General features: G+C 37.7%; 1 protein-coding gene across 1 annotated transcript in view; it reads left to right on the top strand.

Moving 5' to 3' along the window:
* The window catches only part of ZSWIM6 (zinc finger SWIM-type containing 6), a 110,288-nt gene that overhangs the window by 58,062 nt on the left and 32,951 nt on the right, over positions 1-19,275 (top strand). Inside the window, exons 2-4 of the mRNA XM_062600037.1 lie at positions 2,507-2,863; positions 12,256-12,404; positions 12,905-13,055. Of these exons, the coding sequence (XP_062456021.1) occupies positions 2,507-2,863; positions 12,256-12,404; positions 12,905-13,055 (657 nt within the window). The remainder of the gene's footprint in view (positions 1-2,506; positions 2,864-12,255; positions 12,405-12,904; positions 13,056-19,275) is intronic.

The following is a 19,275-nucleotide window of genomic DNA, read 5'->3' as shown; positions in this document are numbered from 1 at the left end:
CATAGTTAATGAGCAAAAAATTTTTTCTTTAAATATACAGACAGAAAAAGAAGAGGAAGATAGTGCTTCGTAATTACCAGGCATAGTATATCATTGCAACATAGTTAATGAAGAGCTGCTAGTTTTTAGGCTGCAGAGGCAGTTGATCTTTTTGTTTAAATCCCCTGTAACTCAAGAAGGGTAGGTTAGGTAACCTTACTGTATTAGCACTGGCAGTGTTTAGAGCAGGACCTCTGTTTATAAATGTTACTGCTTGTAACATGAATTCTCAGAAAATCTCCGTGCAGAGGGAAGGGGAGCAGGGAGCTGTGCTGGTGTCTGGAGTGGGACTTAAAGGCAGTTCTTCTTTTAACTCCAAATATCTGTGGAGATGTTCATCTCTCTAGATTACAACCTTTTGAATGCTCGAACTATATACTGACAAATTAAAAGTGATAACAGGACTGGAGCAGTTGGCTGGCCACAATGTTTTCAATCCATTTTATGGGGAATCTTTCATAGTGTCTTTTCCTGTCAGAATTAATGAGAGTTTAACTGTTTACCGTGAGGAGGAAGGAAGTGGGGTCTGGTCATTTCAGTCTTGCTGGTCAAGTGCTAAGCTTTTCCTCAGCTTGTAGAGGAAAAATTGTTCCATATATGCTTCACAGGAAACTGTTAGTAAAAAGAATCTCCTGTACAATATAACATGCAACATATTCTCAGGCAAATTACTTTGAGGCCACCAATCCAGCTTTCATTTACTGGGAGGCAGCCTGAAATAAGTAGAGCTGACTAAGTTTTAACAAAGCCTCTTTTTTTTTTTCTTGGCTTGTTTGTTTTGGAGAGAGCGCTCACAGGAGCATGTTGTGGCTATTTTAAAAATATAATCGGGGGCCACAGGGAGGAGTTCAGGCTCTGAAGGGCAGTTCTGCTCCCCTTCTCTGCTCAAGTGTGAGAGGAGCCAAGAGCAACAATACCGAATACGCTGGTTCCTCCTCCCTCCCCTTCCTCTCTGTGTGCTTTACAGCTTGCTGCCTCTTGAGTTTCAACTCTGACTGGTAAACATCCTCTTGCAAAGTCTAGGTTAGTGTGTGCATATGACCTTCTTCAGAAGAGCGTATCAGAGTACTGCAGTTGAATGTAATCCAAACGGTGATGCTGACTACACAACCTGCTCTGAAATGTACAGTGTAAACACATGGAAAAAATGAGACATTTTCCTCTTTGTTTCCGGTAACTCAAAGAGCTTTTTTTGGAAACAATTGAAGGTATAACATTTTGGACTAGAGATACATATATATTTCTTTTTTTTCTACCTAATTCTTATGTAATGCCTCTTCCTACAACATTTTTCTTGTGTTTTACGAATACTAAATCAATTTCAGACTTTATGAGAGTATGTTTTTGTTATTTCCATTATAAATAGTGAACATTTAACCTCTTACTTGTTAGGATCTTTTCCAAATTATTTCTATCTTATATGCATGGTTTACTGATGTGGCATATGGAATTTGGTTTTCTTGCTGTGTGTTTATGCCTCTGACTTAATGATTGAGCCAAAATCAATGCCATGCTTACATAAAATCTAAAAAAAGAGCCCAAATTCTGGTGTTCTGAGATAAAATACTGAGAGCAAAAGTTGTGTCTTGAGGTTGGGAAAACAGGTAGATTTAGGTCTGATCTTCGGAGAATAGTGTCTGAGACTTTGATTCAATGCTCTTTTGAGTCTTGATGTCTTCACTGAAGCAAACATCTCTTTTGCTATCTGCCATACCTTCTTACCATAAAGAGCAGAAAGCTCTGCTCTTCTGCCTTGTCTTTTATCATGCTGAATGGAAAACAAGCTCATAACACAGATTTCCAAAAAGGTGCATGTGTGTCTGATTCAGTGCTATAGATCTGGTTTCCTGTAAGTTGGTAACTGCAGCAGTTTCCATTTCCATAGAACTATATAAATATAGCTGTCTTATTGTGCTGCTTGTGTGAGGGTGATCTTTAGCGTCAGTTTACGTTGGAGAGGTGAAAGCAAAGAGGTTAAGTGACTTATTCAAGTGAATTAGTGGCAAAATTGAGATTAAGACCTGGGTTCATGCCACTAGAGTGCACTACTCCCCTCCTGCTTCTTATAAGAATGTTTAAATTTGCTCATAGGTGTATACCTCTCTGTGGTGTGAGACTTGCAAAATTGCAAAGAACTTGCTGAGCTATTGGGAGTTTCACTTTGGTCTTTTCAGGTGAAACTCCACTTCTACAGCTGTCTTACAATATTCTTATTATAAGACTCTTACACATGTTATGGAACGGCAAAAAACGCTCGTAAACTGGCTTTTTACCTCTGATAGAGTTTATTGGAGGTGAAAAGGGTACTTAAGAAAGAAAGGGTTCTTTATAGGTGAGTATAATTAAAGCAAGATCTTTAAAATATTATCATAAAGACTTTTCTTTTACTCTTTTAATGAAAGATAATTGACAATGAGATGATAATATTTTACGAAATAATATAAGCATTCTTGGTTTTTTTGCACAGGTTTCCACTTGAGTGGCACAGTGACAGAGCCTGCAATGCAATCGGAGCCAGAAACTGTTTGCAATGTAGCTATCAGCTTTGATCGTTGCAAGATTACCTCAGTGACCTGTAGCTGTGGAAACAAGGACATATTTTACTGTGCCCATGTTGTGGCACTCTCTTTATACCGGATCCGCAAGCCAGATCAGGTTAAACTGCATCTTCCCATTTCAGAGACACTCTTTCAAATGAACAGAGACCAACTACAAAAATTTGTACAGTATTTGATCACAGTGCACCACACAGAAGTTTTGCCAACTGCTCAAAAATTAGCAGATGAAATTCTTTCTCAGAATTCAGAAATCAATCAAGTCCACGGTAAGTTTGATACCTGTCATCCTTTTTTCTCATTCTTTGGTTTTGAGCTTTTTTTGTGGCATTCACTTTCTGAAGTCCCTTCAACATGAATTACTTTGATTGTGTGATATTTTCAAAAGAGGATTCTGTTGTTGAAACTTTGCTTTAAGATGCTCTGGAAAAGAGAAAAGAATTCATAATCAGTGAGATTGATGCCTGCAATTCTGTTAATATGTTGTCTGATTTACTTCATAGTTGTATTTTCCTGCTAGGAAAGCTGTGTGTATGTCTTTGTATAGCCACGTTGCTCAAAGCAACTATCTTGCAGTCAACTTACCAACTGCATCTTTTTGTTGTTTTGTTCTTTTAAAGCTAATCTTTTGACAATTTGATTGTGTAATTTTATTTAATGGCAAAGTATAAAAGCAAGCGGGTGTTACTGTTTTTTTCATTCATTAAATATGCATTTATTGTCCTTTGGGGTTTTGTTTCTATATGAAGTCAGGAGAAATGTAAATCCTGTATTTCAGTATTGTTTTCCTATTACTTTTGCAGCAGTCTTGTAGCATCAGCCAAGGTCTTGATCTTTCTGCTCTTTCTGCAGAATGTAGTTTTAATGGCTTTCAGTTTCTTGTGCTGAACTTATGTCTGTTAAAGGGTGATAACTGTGATTTGAGGCTTCTGAGGTGGCTGTTTATGCTGGACTAAAAGTGGGTAATTGAGGATTTGAGTTGACCCAGCTAGTTTCTTAAAGTCCTGTGTTTAAGGTCAGCTGATAGAACGTCCTCTTATGTGACCAGTGCTATAACTCTACATACAGTTTAGAGGGAAAGAATAAGTAATTTAAATGCAATCTTTTTGTTTGTTCATTTACAGCAAGAGCTGTTATGTGTTAGTTTTTTTTAATGGGATGACCACTGTTCTACAAAATTTGTAATACAAGTACAATCAAGCTGCCTAATATTAGAGGAGGAAAAACGTACATGTTCGTGAGACGCAATATGGATAGAAGAAGCAAATCTTTCTGGTAGCAGGGCTCATCTGCAAACTGGCACATCTTTGTATGGTCCAGTGCCTACAGGCAGGCAGTACTAGAAGTAGTCCTTGAGGATAGTAGTGAGGGGATATGCAAAGGGAACAGAGTGCTGTTGCAAAGCTTTGTAGTGATGATGGGAAACTTTGTTCAAATATGACTGGATAGGAAGCCTACAGAAGGAATAAAAATAATCATTGCATGGTGGAATTTGGGCTCAAGATGAAGCCAGGAAGATGAGTTTCAGAAGCAGTGTTCTTTTATTGGCTCTGGGCAGGTGGCCAGGGCTGCACCTTTAATCGTTGCAGAACATAATGAGAAGGTGGATGGCAGAGCTGTCTGGGAGTGCAAAGAAAGGGAAGTTAAAGCAGATGGAGGACATGAAGCAATAGAGGAAGATGCTTCAGATATGAAAGTTGAAGGAATGTGTAGTGTGAGAATTTTAATAGCCTGAACATAAAGAATTGAGAGGAAGGAAAGAACAATTATGCTGTGTGTGCGTGAGCAGCACAGAGAAGATACACAGTTGAGAGGGATTAGAAAAGGCTGGGAGAAGACAAAGGTAGGAGAAGAAAGGCTAATGGCCATATATGACTGTTAGCTATTGTAAAGCAGGAAGGGAAACAACAAAGGTCACTGTAGAGAGCCCTTAAATCTGGTCAACATTAACTCTAGTTATACTAATCAAAGGTATGCTGATCTTTGTCAGTTATTCCCTTACTGTCAAAATAAGGAAAATACTTACTTTATTTATTAGTATTTAGAAAAGATATTTAATGTTTAGATCACAGCCAAAATAGTAAAAAGAGTAAGAAAGCAAAAATTAAGTTGATCAATTATGAACTTTCACAGTGAGTTTGAGAAGGGTGTTTTAAAAATATCCACAAAACTTTTGTCTTATGCTCCATGATACTTTCCTAGTCATTGAGATTAATTACTCTGACTGTTCATGTTTCTTAATAAAATACCATAAACTAAACTAGAAAATCTAGACAGTGTAAAAATAAACTGCTATTACCAGTGAAAAGCTGAGTTACAAAAAGATCTAAAGTTTTCTGTTCTTCCTCTTGAACTCTCATAAAAATATAGTCTTATTTTTAAAGTGTTTGCTGTGCTAAAATAATACAAGATTCTTTTATAGCAAAAGTAACCTTCTCTGATTGCATAGCAAGTAAGCATTCTTCTGAGATTCATACTGTGGTTATTTTGATCTCTAGTCCAATTTTTTGAATTAAAAAGCTACTCAGAAAAAGTCCACTAATAGCATACATTGAACACAAGATCACCATTCATTTTGTCGTATCTCTTGTGCTGCTGCTGTTCTGTTTGTAATACCAGACTGTCCTGTAGACTTCTCTTCCTTTGGACAGTTTAACCTCACTAAACCATTGATTGAACAGAAATTATATTAAACACTGCCTGAAGGCACAGGTAAGTAAGAGGAAAAACTTGCTTATAGAAACTTCCTCACAAAAGTAAGAGGAGACCTGTTGCTGAAATACGAAAAATAGCCTTGATCAAAGGTAAGTCCTGAATCTATAGCTGGATGAGAAAATTATCTTCAGTATTACCTAGTTTTTTTCTTTGTTATATATAGTTATATATAATGTCTGTTTTTCACTAGTGATGACTGTATTAATTCTTATCATTCCAGTAATAAGTCAAACAAATGAGGTACTTTTTATTGCTGTCTAAGAATGATCTATGACTTTCAAGAGCTTTGACCACAGCATTTTTGTTGACTTGCTTTATGAGCTGGCTAGGGAGATGGAATAACTGTGCAGTCCTTCTCCTTTCACAAAAGTTAAATTGGATAATTGATCATTTCTTCAAATTTTTGTCTTATGCAACATTTGATGACTGGTTTTGGCCACCTCACTCTGGAAGAGGTTACTGGGGGAACTAGTGAAGTGACTTACACTGATGACACAGATTTTGAGATGACAAATCCGTTTGAGTTCCTCGGTGGATACAAGTGATGCAGTGTCCATTCTTGCTTCCTGACTGAGGCTTGCTCCAGGGAAAAATAAGGGGATGCTGCTAGAAGTGGAGGAATGTTACCTGTTCACTAACTTCTTCAGAGAAGCTGACTGATATGTTGGAAACTCTCTTCTGTCTTTGCTGTGCTAATTTGCACTTAGTAGTGATGGCCTTGCAAGTGGCTTTCTGGATGTGTTCAGCACCCTAAAGCACTTCCTATATTTGAGAAGATAGGTTGCATCCAATTTTCTTGTGTAACGCTCTAGTTGCTGCAACTGTGCATGTTCCTGATGGTCTCAAACCTGGAGAGCTGTGGGGTCATAGTTGCCTGGGAAGACCAGTGGGGATATCGATGCTGATACCCTGGTAGTCTGCGCTCACACGCTGCCGGCTTCAGGCAGCGCTGCTGGTCGGGATGTGGCCCGGCCGAGCTCCCACCCTGGAGCTGAGGCGAGGGGTGGGCTTTCGGGCTGGCCGCAGGACATGCAGCGTGGCGGGCTGTCATGTTAGCTGGCGTTGCTGTCATTTATCGTTATGTGCAGAGCGGAAGGGGGCCTGTCTTTTGCTTGCAGAAGTATAGCCTAACGATCCAGTTCCTTTTGTTTTTTTTTTTTGTTTTAAGTCATACTGCTTTTTTTCCTTGGGTTTTTAATGCTGCTTTTGTGATCTCTAAACTCTGTGACTTTTTGATAAGAAACCAGATGCAGACGAGCTGAAATGTAACAGGGAGGGACTGTAAGAAAAGGTGTTGGGTACGTTTCTCCTCCTGCGTGCCCTGAAGCAGAGGTGCCCAGGCAGCTGCATCTCCAGGCATGTTACAGGTGACCGTAATGTATGTAAAAAGAGCTCTCCTGGAGGCAGGTGGGGAGGAAAAAGCAACCAAAGATATCCAGATTTGTACTTTTTTTTTTTTTTTTTTAAGGCCCTATTGCCTGAAGATTTCAGACTGTCTCGTGCAGTTCTGTACTGTAAGTCCCTAGGGGTAATCCCAACACACAGATGAATGTGTCTTAATCCAGACCTGGTGTATTTAATTGAAATGACACAGGTTTTTGGTGGGAAATTGTAGAATAGGGCTGAGCAACAGAAAACTGTATTGGTAATCTACTGGAATTCTCGAAAAGTGAAGAAGGGTGCTGATTACCATGAGAGCATATAAATTGCATACAAGATTGATAGTCTTTCATGTGGCCCTGTTAAACCAGCAAAACTGAGGAACAACTTTAAGAATGTGGGAAATGGCAGCTGGGTTTTCCTTTCAAGAAGCATAAATGTAAAGTGCTTTAATATTTGGCATTAGACTTGATCTGGATTTGGGAAGGAAGGAAGGCATGAGAGGTAAAATTGCAGATGAGAAAGAAAACTAGTCAAAACTAGAAATATTTTGGAAATCCAGGTTAGAGGTAAATTAGTGAAATGTAAAATGAAATTAAGAATTGACAACTGCAAGAGAGTATGGAAAACTATGAAATCTGGATTTTTAGGAAAGGTTTTGCAGATACATTAAAAGCATTAAAATATATTTTATAGAAAATAAATCAAGATATTTTGTTCTAAGTCGTGGAACATAAAATAAGCGGACTCAATGAAAATACTGCAGGCTTCTTTTTCATCTACCACACACAAATGGACTTTGAAACTTAATGCTAATAATGTTTGTGAGACTAGGATTTTAGCAGGAGAGATTAGATACTTTCAGGAAGTAAGTTTATGCGTCTTGCTGTATATGCAGATGAAGGGGAAAAGGGAAGTGTATGAAAAACATCTTGAGGATTTGTTGCTTACTGTAGACTGCATTGTATTTACATTTTCTGGTATTAAAACTAGTTGCCTCACAGCAGTTGTTGTTTTTTCTTCAATGATGTGCATGGCTTAACAGGTGCTATATTCCACCCAAGACTTCTGAAATTAAGTGCAAGATGAAGTGACTTATGTACAAACTTTGAACCATTTGGGGAATCAAAGGCATATTAATATTTTTTGAATCATTAATTTTATGATGTTTGTTTTTATATAATAATTGTTTAGAATAACTCTAAGTACACAAAGTTTATAAAAATCAATTATCATTTCTGTTGTGAGTCAGTGTGCAGCAACCTTGCTCTGTAGCTGTGACCATTCAATCTTTGCGTAGTACTCACTAAGTCATGCTTTTTATTTGTAATCTTTTCCCATATCTTCTCCTTAATGCTGACATGGGATGACATTTAATAAAATTTAACTGATCTACAGTTCATTTGTATACTTAAGGTCATAAGATTTTCATAAAATGAAGTTAAAAATGCAGTGTTGCTATGAGTAAGTAATTTGATGCAATTTCATTTGAAGCTGAAAACAATGTTGTGATACTTCAGAAATAAGGGTCAGAGAAGCAGTTTGTCTTACAGACTTTGTTCTATTGTCATTTTATCCAAATTACACTGCTGATCTGCTCCAGAGTAGTTTGCAGCTTAGGCTATTTTTAGGCTATATTCTATCCACTCCTGATACAGGTTTGAAAGAAATGTCAATGACCTGTACTTTGTTTCTATTTACTTTTCTTTTAAAAGTTAAGTTTTCCAAATACAACAAAGCTTCTTGAATACGGTTGTTGATTTTAAAAGCAGTTGCTCTTAAAATTGCTATCTAAATGATGAAAGTGTCTGTTAATTTTTTTAAATGCTTCTGCAGCTGAGAACTTGGGAGTAGATTCTTTTTAACATGTAACATGTTAGGACCATAAATTATAAAGGGCTCAACCTCCTTTTAAAAATTGTATTCAGGTGTGTTTTCACAAAAAAATGTGTGCAGTATTCCTGCTTTGATTAAGATTGTATAGATGTTTTAATTTTCAGTAATAGAGTATGAGTGAAAATGTGTGGCCATATCTATATACTTAGGATAAAGATTTTATTTAATGTATTTAACTGTCTGTAGGTACATCACGTAAAACCTATTTCAGAGACCAGTCGTGACAGAGGTTAAAGCCAGAGGTTGGGGGGAGGGAGATTAAATGTGAGTGTCTGTAAACTGACACTAATTACAGGTTTTAATACTTAGTATAATTATACAGAGCTTTTCACTTTCATAGTTCAAATGTGAACTAGTCATCCTCATGGCACCCTCTGAAACATGTAAGTAATATTTATGCCCAGTTTACAGATGGGGAAAGGGAGTTGGTCTTAGTGACAAACTGTGTTGTGGAGATTAAATTCAGATGTGCCCACGTTGTGTGCGGCGGCCAAGCCGCCCTTGCAGACCCGGGGCCTCGTGGCACTCGGAGCCACGCGGGATCCGAAGCGAAGCCACCGTCTTCACAACCGAAATTTTAGATTTTCCTGGCTTTGAGCTTGACCCTTCTTGACAGTTGTCATCGAGCTTCTTGTCTATCAACCTGGTGCCATGTCTGCAAAAGAAGTGCCAGTTTAGATATCCTGTCCCTTGGTCCAGGCTGAAGTGTACGTGTGAGTGGGAGAGGGAAAAAAGCTACCTCAACAAATGTTTACCTTGTGGTAAGTGGACTGAGGAGTCTTGCAAAGTGCACCCACAGCGCAAGTGCTGCGTGGGCAGGGGGACGAGGCTGCCCGAGCGCACCGCGGGGCTGCTGCTGGGGGTTCGGGCTCATGCCTGCTGGGACACGCGATCTCCTCGCCTCCTTCTTCCACCGCTATTGCTGGAGACTGCTGGCTCTGTTGGAAGAGTAGTGAGCTGTGACTGTTGCTGGGGCCTGTAAACTGTGCACTGAAATTTCTTCATATATCCTAATTTTCTAATGAACAAATTTGATTAAACAGTGCAGCCTAAATACAATCTTATGGAAAAAACGACTTTGAATCAGAAGTACTGTACTGCACTGAACAGCATCTTAGAGCTCAGACCCTTGGCTTGTTAACTTCAGACCCTTCACTTGGTACCTCCTCTAACCTACTGGCATGAAAGTCATGCTGGTGCAACTGTAGTGAGCTGAGCCCTTAAAGTATTTGGGATCATGGCAGCAATGTTAAAGGTAATGTTTTCAACATTAATAAATAAAAGAGTCAAGAGGAGGCCTGGGGGAGGTGACAGGGAGGCAAAGCAACTGGCCTGGGATGATGGGCACCCTTGTTCCAATAAGGGAACGCTGCTGTTAGACAGTCTGCAGTAGCTATGTTGAAATTTAACCTTCTAGCACAAACTGACCAATGAGCTTTTGATAAAATGTAAACAGTTATGGAAGGAATTTTGTTTTTTTCCCTAAATAGGGAAGCTTAGCTGAAGAATCTTAGGCTATTTTTACTACAATTTAGAAGTAGCCATACTGAGATTACTTAAAAGTAAATCTCCATTAAAGTAAGGAGTAAAATACATTATTTTGCATGTATATATTTAAATATTTCCTTTTCACAAGTCTTTTCTGTGTGTTTTAGAGCAATGAAATATTTAAACTATTTGCAAGGTGATACTACAAACCTGGGTCTGTGCAACAGCTGCACTGCTTGTTCTCATGTGGCTTGATTTCCCTTTTTATCTTGTTCTCTGCAGCTGAAGACTTACCAGCATGTGTTACATGTAGCTGACTGAATTGAGAGCGCCTTAAAACTAATATAGTAATGATGGAAATATTCACAGAATGAGGAAGTTTTTCATTCCTTAGGTTTTGTACTGTCTGGGGCTCAATTTCTGTCTTTAGAGACACTCTTATGGTTCCTGTGGAAGGTAGGAGTGTTCTTTCACATCTTCATAATTTCTTATTAGTCTAAAAATATATATAAGGACAACACCAGTGCAGCATTCCCAGTTGGAGGTTCTTAAGTTGGAGGCAAGTTAGGAAGTTACTGAGCTGTATGATTTTTTTTTTTTTCTCAGCAACTAGTGGCTGCGTACAAGACAGCTCTCTGACCCTTAATCTTCCAGCTGTATTTTCACTGAATAAAGATTGCGCTGTTACCTGCAACCACCCAAAAGCTTTACCTGCATGGCAGAGCTGCAATTGTGAAATGAATGATTAAATCAATAGATGTTTAATTCTTGTAAAAACTGAGGAGTTTTAGCTATCTCTTCTTTTCAAGCTCTCAGGACTTGTTTGGATGCAAGTTTTTGCAAATCTGACTGTTTAGTTTCCCTTCCCCAGCAGTAGTTACCTTTTAATATTGATTATGTTAAATAATTGAGTATACAGGTAATGTGGTTTGGGATTTAAAGGTGATGTATTGTGTAACATGGTTTTGTTTCTAACATCTAGAAACCTAACAGAGATAAAGATTGTATCTTAGAGGGAGTTCAAACATTTCAGCAAAAGCAGATGCTTTGTCCTGATTAGAGTTCTGGGAAGATCGTGTTGATTACATACGTTTAATTTCTGTATGAAAAATTGTACCTTTAAATCCTGGCCTAAGGAAGTTCCATAAAGTGCAACAAACCCCAAATCCTAAATGTCAAGTTAACTTGAGTCTAGGGTATGCTTAAAATACCTTACATTTGCTATGGTGATGCATTAACTTGAGTTTTTGTGGCAGTCTAAGAAGTGCTCTTCAACCATTTTGTTTGAATACCTCTTAAAAAAAAAAATCCAGTTGAGGTGCAAGCTTCTTCATAAAGAAATATGTAGATAGTGCAAAAACTTGTTTTAGTTAGTTTTGTCAGCCCTTTAGAAGAGGCCCCAAGTGGAAAATCGCTGATCTCAGCTGTAAAACTTGAGTTAGAGCAACCAGCCAGCAAAAGCAGCTAGCTAGAGCAAAAGCCAGAGAACTTCCTGGTGTAAATCCAGTCACTCTTTAGTTTGCAGTGGGCTATAATAATCAAGGAAGAGTTAAGTAGAATTAACTCAGTGATAATAAGATCACCTATGCACAAATATTCCTTCAAAAGCACCACACTTTTGCACAGCTGTGATTTTTATTTATGGTAGGAAATGGCTTTAGTGCTTTAAGACATTGGATTTGTTTGGGGATTTTTTTTTTTTGCCCTTTGTTTAGCTTTGCAGCGCTGTCACATTTCAGAGGCATTGAGGTGATGATTTTCCTTATGCTCATCAATAGAAGCGCTCACTATCAATCATGTACCCCTGAGCAAGATTGTTAAAGGAATAGGAGTTGCACAGGTGTTTAGGGGAGCGTGGTTTTAATATCACAGTTATAGAAATACTATACTAAGTGTAATTTGCCATGTAAAACTTTTTCCTCAACAGCTATATTAGAAAAAAATCTGATTTTAATATTAAAAATAGTTTGTTTATATGCAATTTTCTAGGTTGTCATTTCTTCATAGGCTACCGAGGAAAAACTTAAATCTATTTTAAAGACTATTTAGATTGAAGCCAAGACATCCAAAACAATACAGAACACATCTAAAAAGCTCTGCATTACTCCTCTCCCTTGGGCCCATGAACCTCTAATCTCTATATAGATTGTAAAGTTTTTTTTTTTTTCTTGCTGTTTTGCAGGTGCTCCTGATCCAACAGCAGGTGCTAGCATAGATGATGAAAACTGCTGGCATTTGGATGAGGAACAGGTCCAAGAACAGGTTAAACTCTTCCTCTCTCAAGGTGGATACCATGGATCAGGGAAGCAGCTCAATTTGCTTTTTGCAAAGGTTTGTTGAGTATTCTAAACCTTATCCTTTTTTTTCTGTATTTTCCTCCCCTCTAGTCAGTCTATACTTCTTAGTGTTCTTACTCAGAGTTCAGTTGTCTAAGTCCTGGGAACATGAGAGCAGGTTAATAAGTTGTTCTACATCGATGGACTGCGATATGAGGTATTTTGAGATTAGTTTAAGGATTTGAAGTAACATTTCAACCATCTTCAGCTTTGTTTTCTTCCTCCTCACCTCCAAAATGTGAGAGAAATTGGTACGATAATCTTGCAGCAGTTTGCATAACACACCAGTGGATTACTTGTGGAAGAGTTTAAAGAGTTGCAATGGCGTACTGAAATCCAAAGTCATTGTTAAAATTGGGAAGGCAGACTAGTTTTTCAAAAATTTGGTTATATTGTTTTACTTCTTATTTAGCAAAGATATAGAATGTTTAACACTGCAGCATGTTGTCTATTAGCTTTTTTTTCCAAGTTTGTATTAAAAGACTCATTTTCTAGGTGCGAGAGATGCTAAAGATGAGAGATTCAAATGGAGCTCGCATGTTGACATTGATAACAGAACAGTTCATGGCTGACCCTCGTCTATCGCTTTGGAGACAACAAGGAACTGCAATGACTGACAAGTATAGGCAGCTCTGGGATGAACTGGGTAAATGCACAGACTTCAATCATCTAGGTGTTCATGTGTATAATGGAGAAACAAATATTTGGGGGAGTGGCAAAGCTTTATTGTGGTACTAGATAAGACAGATGGGAGGTTTTTGCACATTTGCTTGTTCAGTTAAGGCTGGGTGAAATTCAGTTTCTGATTTGTTGCATGAGAACATAGCAGTGGAAGGAAAGGAGGCATGGTAAGAAAAAAGTACAATTGAAATGGGTTGTAAATGACCTTGAACTAAAAAGAATCCAAAATTAGCAATATCTATACAACTGAGGGTAAGTACATAAATCAGTAACCAACAGGAAATGTTAAGGAAGAAATCTGTTCATCACTAGAGAAGGATAGAAGACAAAGAGAATATTTGTTAAAAGTATGAGAAGGTACTCTTAACAGAAGAAGATATAACAAAGGAGGGCAGAAGTCCATTACTGAGCAGGGAAGGAGATCAAATAAGGCAGAGTTAAAATAATTCCTGCTTTCCAGCAAATGTTAATTGTGACAGAATACACAACTAAGCTCTAGAAGAGTTAGAGGAACAGGGGCAGTAATGGGAATAGAATATTTAACATGGTAAAGTCTGATACTTTAAAGTATTCCAGAAACTAGCTAACAGAGTTCAAACTATTTGCAATTGCTTCAGAAGTTCTGAAAATCTGTGAGAATTTGTGACAGTAAGGGGATGTTTAAAACTGTTTAAAGGTAAATGTCGCCGATTTTTTTTAAAGAAGGGTAGATGGTAGTAAGTTACAATAGACCACCAGCATTGCTTTCATGGAGTGTAAGGTACTGGAACAAACTACTAACCTGTTGGTGTGTAAACATGCAGAAGGTAACAGTGACAAATGATGGCCGGAATTATTTAAAATTTAGCAGTAAATCTAATTTCTTTCTCTAAAAGATAATTCACTGAGTGTATGAGGGAAGGGATTAATGTGGTGTATGTTAGCTGTAGTAAAGTTTTGGATGCTGTTGTGGAGACTTTCTCAAAGTAAACTGAAGAAAAACAGCCTGAACAGAATTGTCTTGTGCTTCATGGAACCTGGAGTAGTTAGCTGTGCCCCTACTCAATCTGGAAGTACACTTCAAGTCTAGTCTTACAGCAGTCTGTCTTCACCCATGTTCTGGTCAGTATTTTTATTCTTGACTTAGGCAGAATGGAGTATATATATAAAACTTACAGATGATGCGCCATGGGATAAATTGTAAACACTGAAAGAACCAAAAATCAAAATGAGCTTAATAAATTTTAGAGGTCCAGAATTGAGTTAAATGAAATTAAATAAAAATGAGAGTAAAATGCTTTATTTAGGATGGAAAAGTCAAAAGCAGAACTTGAGTTTTCCACTTGTAAAGATTAAAGATGACCATAATTAATTTCCCACTGTTTAGTGCGGCTAAGACTGGATAGAATCTGTTTAGCACAAATTATGTTTACTCAAAATGATGTGTTAGGTGAGTAAAGCATGGGTTGTGTAGCTGAAATTGTAGACTTACGTGGTAGAAGCTTTCAAGTCAGCTGGCAAAACTCTGTCAGAGAGTCTAGGTATTAAATTTGAAATAGAATAGTGTTAACCCTTTTAGCATGCCATTTTTGTGATCTTGGCTTGGCATGGAGTGGGGAGGAAGGGGAATAATACCTTTTGCCACTCATGGCACATGCTTAGACAGACATAAACGCAGCAAAATTGTATCCTTCTGAAAACTGAAGGGTCTCATGGTTCGATGCTTATGTGGGTTGAGCTGGTAGGTGGTGGGAGAGACAGAAATGTGTTCTCCATCTGTTACCTGTAGCAGTCTTACCACATGCTGCCAATAAACATAAAAGATTTTGATAAATTGTCTTAGTGGCTCCTCTTCTTGTTTCATCAGTTCCATATTAACATCATCTCCTTGACAGCATCCACCTGAAGGTGGAGGAATTGGAATCTCTCTGCCTGCAGGATCAAATAACCAATATTTCACATTAATTGGATTGAGTAGTTTACCTTTGTTTCATCAGTGTATTTGCACTCCCAAAAAGCTGCAGTGCAAATTTCCAGCCTCATTACCTCAGCCACTGCATTTGTAATCTTAGGAAGTCCCTGCTACTTCAGTCCTGAACTGCTCTACCTCCTGCAAAACTATCATAATATTTTGATCTTGTACCACAATTTCCATTACAAATGCATTTCAGCCCACTTCAAGCATGCGGTAGGGTAAAGGCAGAACAATGACTGGATAATGTAACTTAGTTCATCCATCTCCAGTTGTAGGCCTTATGTTTATGTTGCTAAATTGCTCAATTCTTCCCCACACTGGTAGGATTCCTTCTACTGGTGCTTAGTAAGTTCTGTAAAAATTGCAATTAACTGGATGAGTCTCTTCAACTTGACTCCTACCTTGTGTGAAAAATACAAGCTACTGCCATGTTTTTGCTGTAATTTCACCTAAAAGGTAACCCTTTTTCAAAGTGAACATGCTTCTCTAAATAAACATGAATGTTCAAAGGGCCAAGGAGGTGTTAGGGCAGACCAGAGTTACAATAACAAACTCCAGAAGGAGGAGCAGAATGTTCCTGCAGACCAAAGACCTGGGCCAGTAGTGGCAGAGATAGTTCAGATGTGGGCTGAGGGGGTGGGGATATTGTGTGCTAAAATGTCTAGTTTCTACCTGGTTGCCTCCTCCTAGGATGTGACTAAAATATCAATAAATGGATTGGGACAGGGTTTACATACTTACCTTTTTGTATCTGCTCAGAGTAATCTGAGTTTGGCATTTATCTATGTTTTTTAAAAAATTGTCTTAGCTGTGGTCTCATTTATTTCCCAGGTAGTTAGGAATTTTACAGAGGATTTTAGCACAGGTAAAATATGTAAATCTAGACTTAGTAAAGGCCTGTTTGCTTACCTTGGGCTACTGTCTGCCAACCATTAGGCATATGGCTGCTTTGTCAGGTTCATCTTGGCTTAGGATTTTCATCATACTTAAATATCTTCAGCTTTGCTTCTTGATTGGGTCACTTGAGCCATTCATTAAAGCTTAACTGATACTTCCTCTTGGCATTGGTTATTGACAAGGACACATTGAACTCTGATCAGAGTTCCTGCTTCACAACTAGTGTGAGCCTCACCATTTTCTAAGAAGTCACTACAAAGTAATTCCATAAGCAATTTACAGTTTGTTAGCTATATATGTTAAGGTAGTGTGGGGTTTTTTTGGCTTTTAAAGCTTTTAGAAAAGGAAGAAGAATATCATAATTACGTTAAACTGATTCCTGTATTGTACCTCAAAGAATGGACTGAGCTAAAAGCTACTTCCTAGATTCCAGAGATGATACATTGGCAAGATCAAGATTATGGGTTGAAGCTGTAAGACTAGCTTATATACTTCTCATGCTAGAAGGATTTAGATGTGACTTCAATTATGCATTGGTGATCACTTCCAACTTGGAACAGTAATATAGGGATACACTGTGCAAAGTTTGACACTGAACTGAAATTCTTCATTTTGTTGCTGTTTAAATGGTATCCCAGTAGGTAAATTTCACATGCTGATCTTTAGATGTTTAGCTCTCAATGACCATGGTATATATCAGAATGATTAATTATATGGAGCCCCTTGATCTGCCTTTTAATTAAATTGTATTGATAAGATGGAGGAATAAGGAAATACACAGTAAATATCTGCTGATGGCTGATGAACAAAGATCTCTGATTTCAAGGAAAGGTCAGTTAACCTTCTTTGCACTCTGGAGTCCATGCAGTCTTCCTTTAGCAATAATTTTTAAATATTCATCTATAAAAAATTAAATAAGAGTTTCTTATGATCTACAAAAGTGAACAAAATTCCTTATTAAAAGGGGAAAATTTGACTTTGTGCCCCAGAATGGGGATCATGATGGCTGCAAGGCTGTGCTTTGGAATTAAATGTTGAGAACTGCCAGATGCCAGACATCGAGAAGAGACCGAGTTTTGTCGGCAAATGGGATCTGCAAGTTAATTGGTGTTTTCTGCAGGCTTCTGGCTGTGAAATGAAATTGGAAGCCCTTTAGCCACATGGATAATACAGGACCTGAATACAAATGTCACATGTCACCATCAGGGCCCACTGTGAAACAATAGTGTTCCCACTCGAACACTGCGCCATTACAGATCATTTAAATATGGGGATTACATTTAAACTAAAAGCCCCATTTGCCTTTTACTGCAATTTAAATGTCCTCTTAGCAAAAGCTAAGTGACAAATTAAATGAAAAAAGTGCCCACATTTTTAAAGCTGTAATGCAAAACAACCTTTTATTGCTTCTCATGTGCCACGAATGAATCATTATACTTGTCAACCCTAAACCAAGCCATAATTGGAGCAGCTACTGTTATCAAAGCGGGGCCGCTCTTGTGACAGCTTAATAAAGCTGAAACTGTTAAATTAAATCCCAGATGCTTAATCTGATGAAAGCAGTCAAGTAGAAGAATCTAAGACAAGTATCTACTGCTTGGTGGAGTGATGGCGCCCAACAGCTTGTCAACACGTAGATTACAGGATCAGATATATTTTTTTTTTGTGAACTACCATTTTCAGTGTCTTTATATCCTCTTGCCTGCCTTTGTGGTGAAGCAACTTCACACAATTTGCATGTTTCAAAACAAACATTCCTATTAGATCTCCTCTATTTTGATATTTAAGAATCATTTTAGGGGGAGGGGAGCTGGGCTTTTTTAAGTCAAGGAATATTTTCTTATGGAACAAAAATGAGATGGCTCTGTCCTGGGGAAGAGTGCACCCAGAAAACTCTTACAAGGTAGGCAGTGGATAATTGGCCAACATATTCTAGGCTTTCCTCCTCCTGATCCTGATATCTGATTCTTATATTTCACAGAGTTGAGAACTTAAAGGTAATCTGTGCTTCCAGGTGGGTACTCTCTCTATCTTAATGCATAAGCTTTTCCTGTCTACCTCAACCACTTGTTGGTATCTAATGTTTTTAAGTGTAGGAGCCTCTTGTAATATTGCCATGAGCCTCATTCGTGGCATAATGCTTTCAGGGGCGACACTCTCAAAAGCCTTTGTTATGCATACTAAATGAGTTGTTCTTGTAAAGGCATTTCTTAAGTGGAATAACATGTCTTTGCTTAATGCATTGCCTTGGTAGTTTTTCACTACCACTATGCCTTGCTGTGGGTTGCTTTTTCAGTGTAGGAACATTCTGGTGGTCTAATTAGAAGTCATATTTGCTGATACTTTGGCTATTTTTTGGATCAGAGTGATATCTCTGTATGTTAATATTTAAAATATCATTTACAAAGTCATCCTGCAGAGAAATAACATATTTGTCTTTTTCCTGAAGGAGCGTGCCTGAACTTTTATTAGTAACTTAGCTTCTCATCTAAACTTAATTTAAAACATCAAATTTAAGCAAGAATTAGTTAAGAAAGATTAAGTTACTATTTTACCATAAGCAAACTAATGTTGAGTGTTAAATAACGTGGATTTTTTTGTTCAGAAAACACTGACGTTTTCTGATAGATGTTTATATTCATTTCTGGAAATTATTAAGATTCTTTTAGCCTTAACTAAATGAAGCTATTCTCCATGTATATTTCTGTCTCGGGCATTCCTTCACTTTGCAATTAGAGAGACAAAAGTTGTATGAATGGGACATGCCAGCTGTTCTAAACAGATTATCTCTGCTTAGTACTTAAGGGAAGGGGGGAAAAAAAGGACAAAAGCAGCTAGGGTTGTCGCCAGTATGCCCCTAGAGAAATTTCATCCTGATGCCAGATTTGGTGACTACTTCAGTGTTGCCATGAAAAAATATCACTAAAGTTAAGCATTCATTACACTTTTTGCACTCTAATACCATTTTTTCTAGAGCTGCATAAATTAGTGCAGTCCCTTTTTAGAATCATCTTTACAGCAGAAACATTTGCTTTTCCCCATGTTCTACAGTATTTCTAAAATGGTACAGTGAGGCTGTAAATCTCAGATTTGAGTGCCAAGCTTATATCCACATTTAGATGATCTCTTTGGGTTCCTGAGGTTCTAATTGAATTATGTTCTGCCTTAAAATTGGTAAGAATGCAAATGTCCTGCACCTTTAGAAAATGAAATTACTTTAAATTTGCTTTCTTAGTTTAGATTAATCAGTAGTATTATAATATCTTAAATTCTTGATCTTGAAGTGAAAGCTATAGAAACATCTATGTTTCAAAGGAGATGGGATGCACCATGC

The sequence above is a fragment of the Rhea pennata genome, chromosome Z (genome assembly GCF_028389875.1).
Source record: "Rhea pennata isolate bPtePen1 chromosome Z, bPtePen1.pri, whole genome shotgun sequence".
NCBI classification, from domain to species: Eukaryota; Metazoa; Chordata; class Aves; order Rheiformes; family Rheidae; genus Rhea; species Rhea pennata.
The sequence above is the reverse complement of the archived record's forward strand: the minus strand, read 5'-3'. Positions and strand labels throughout refer to the sequence as shown.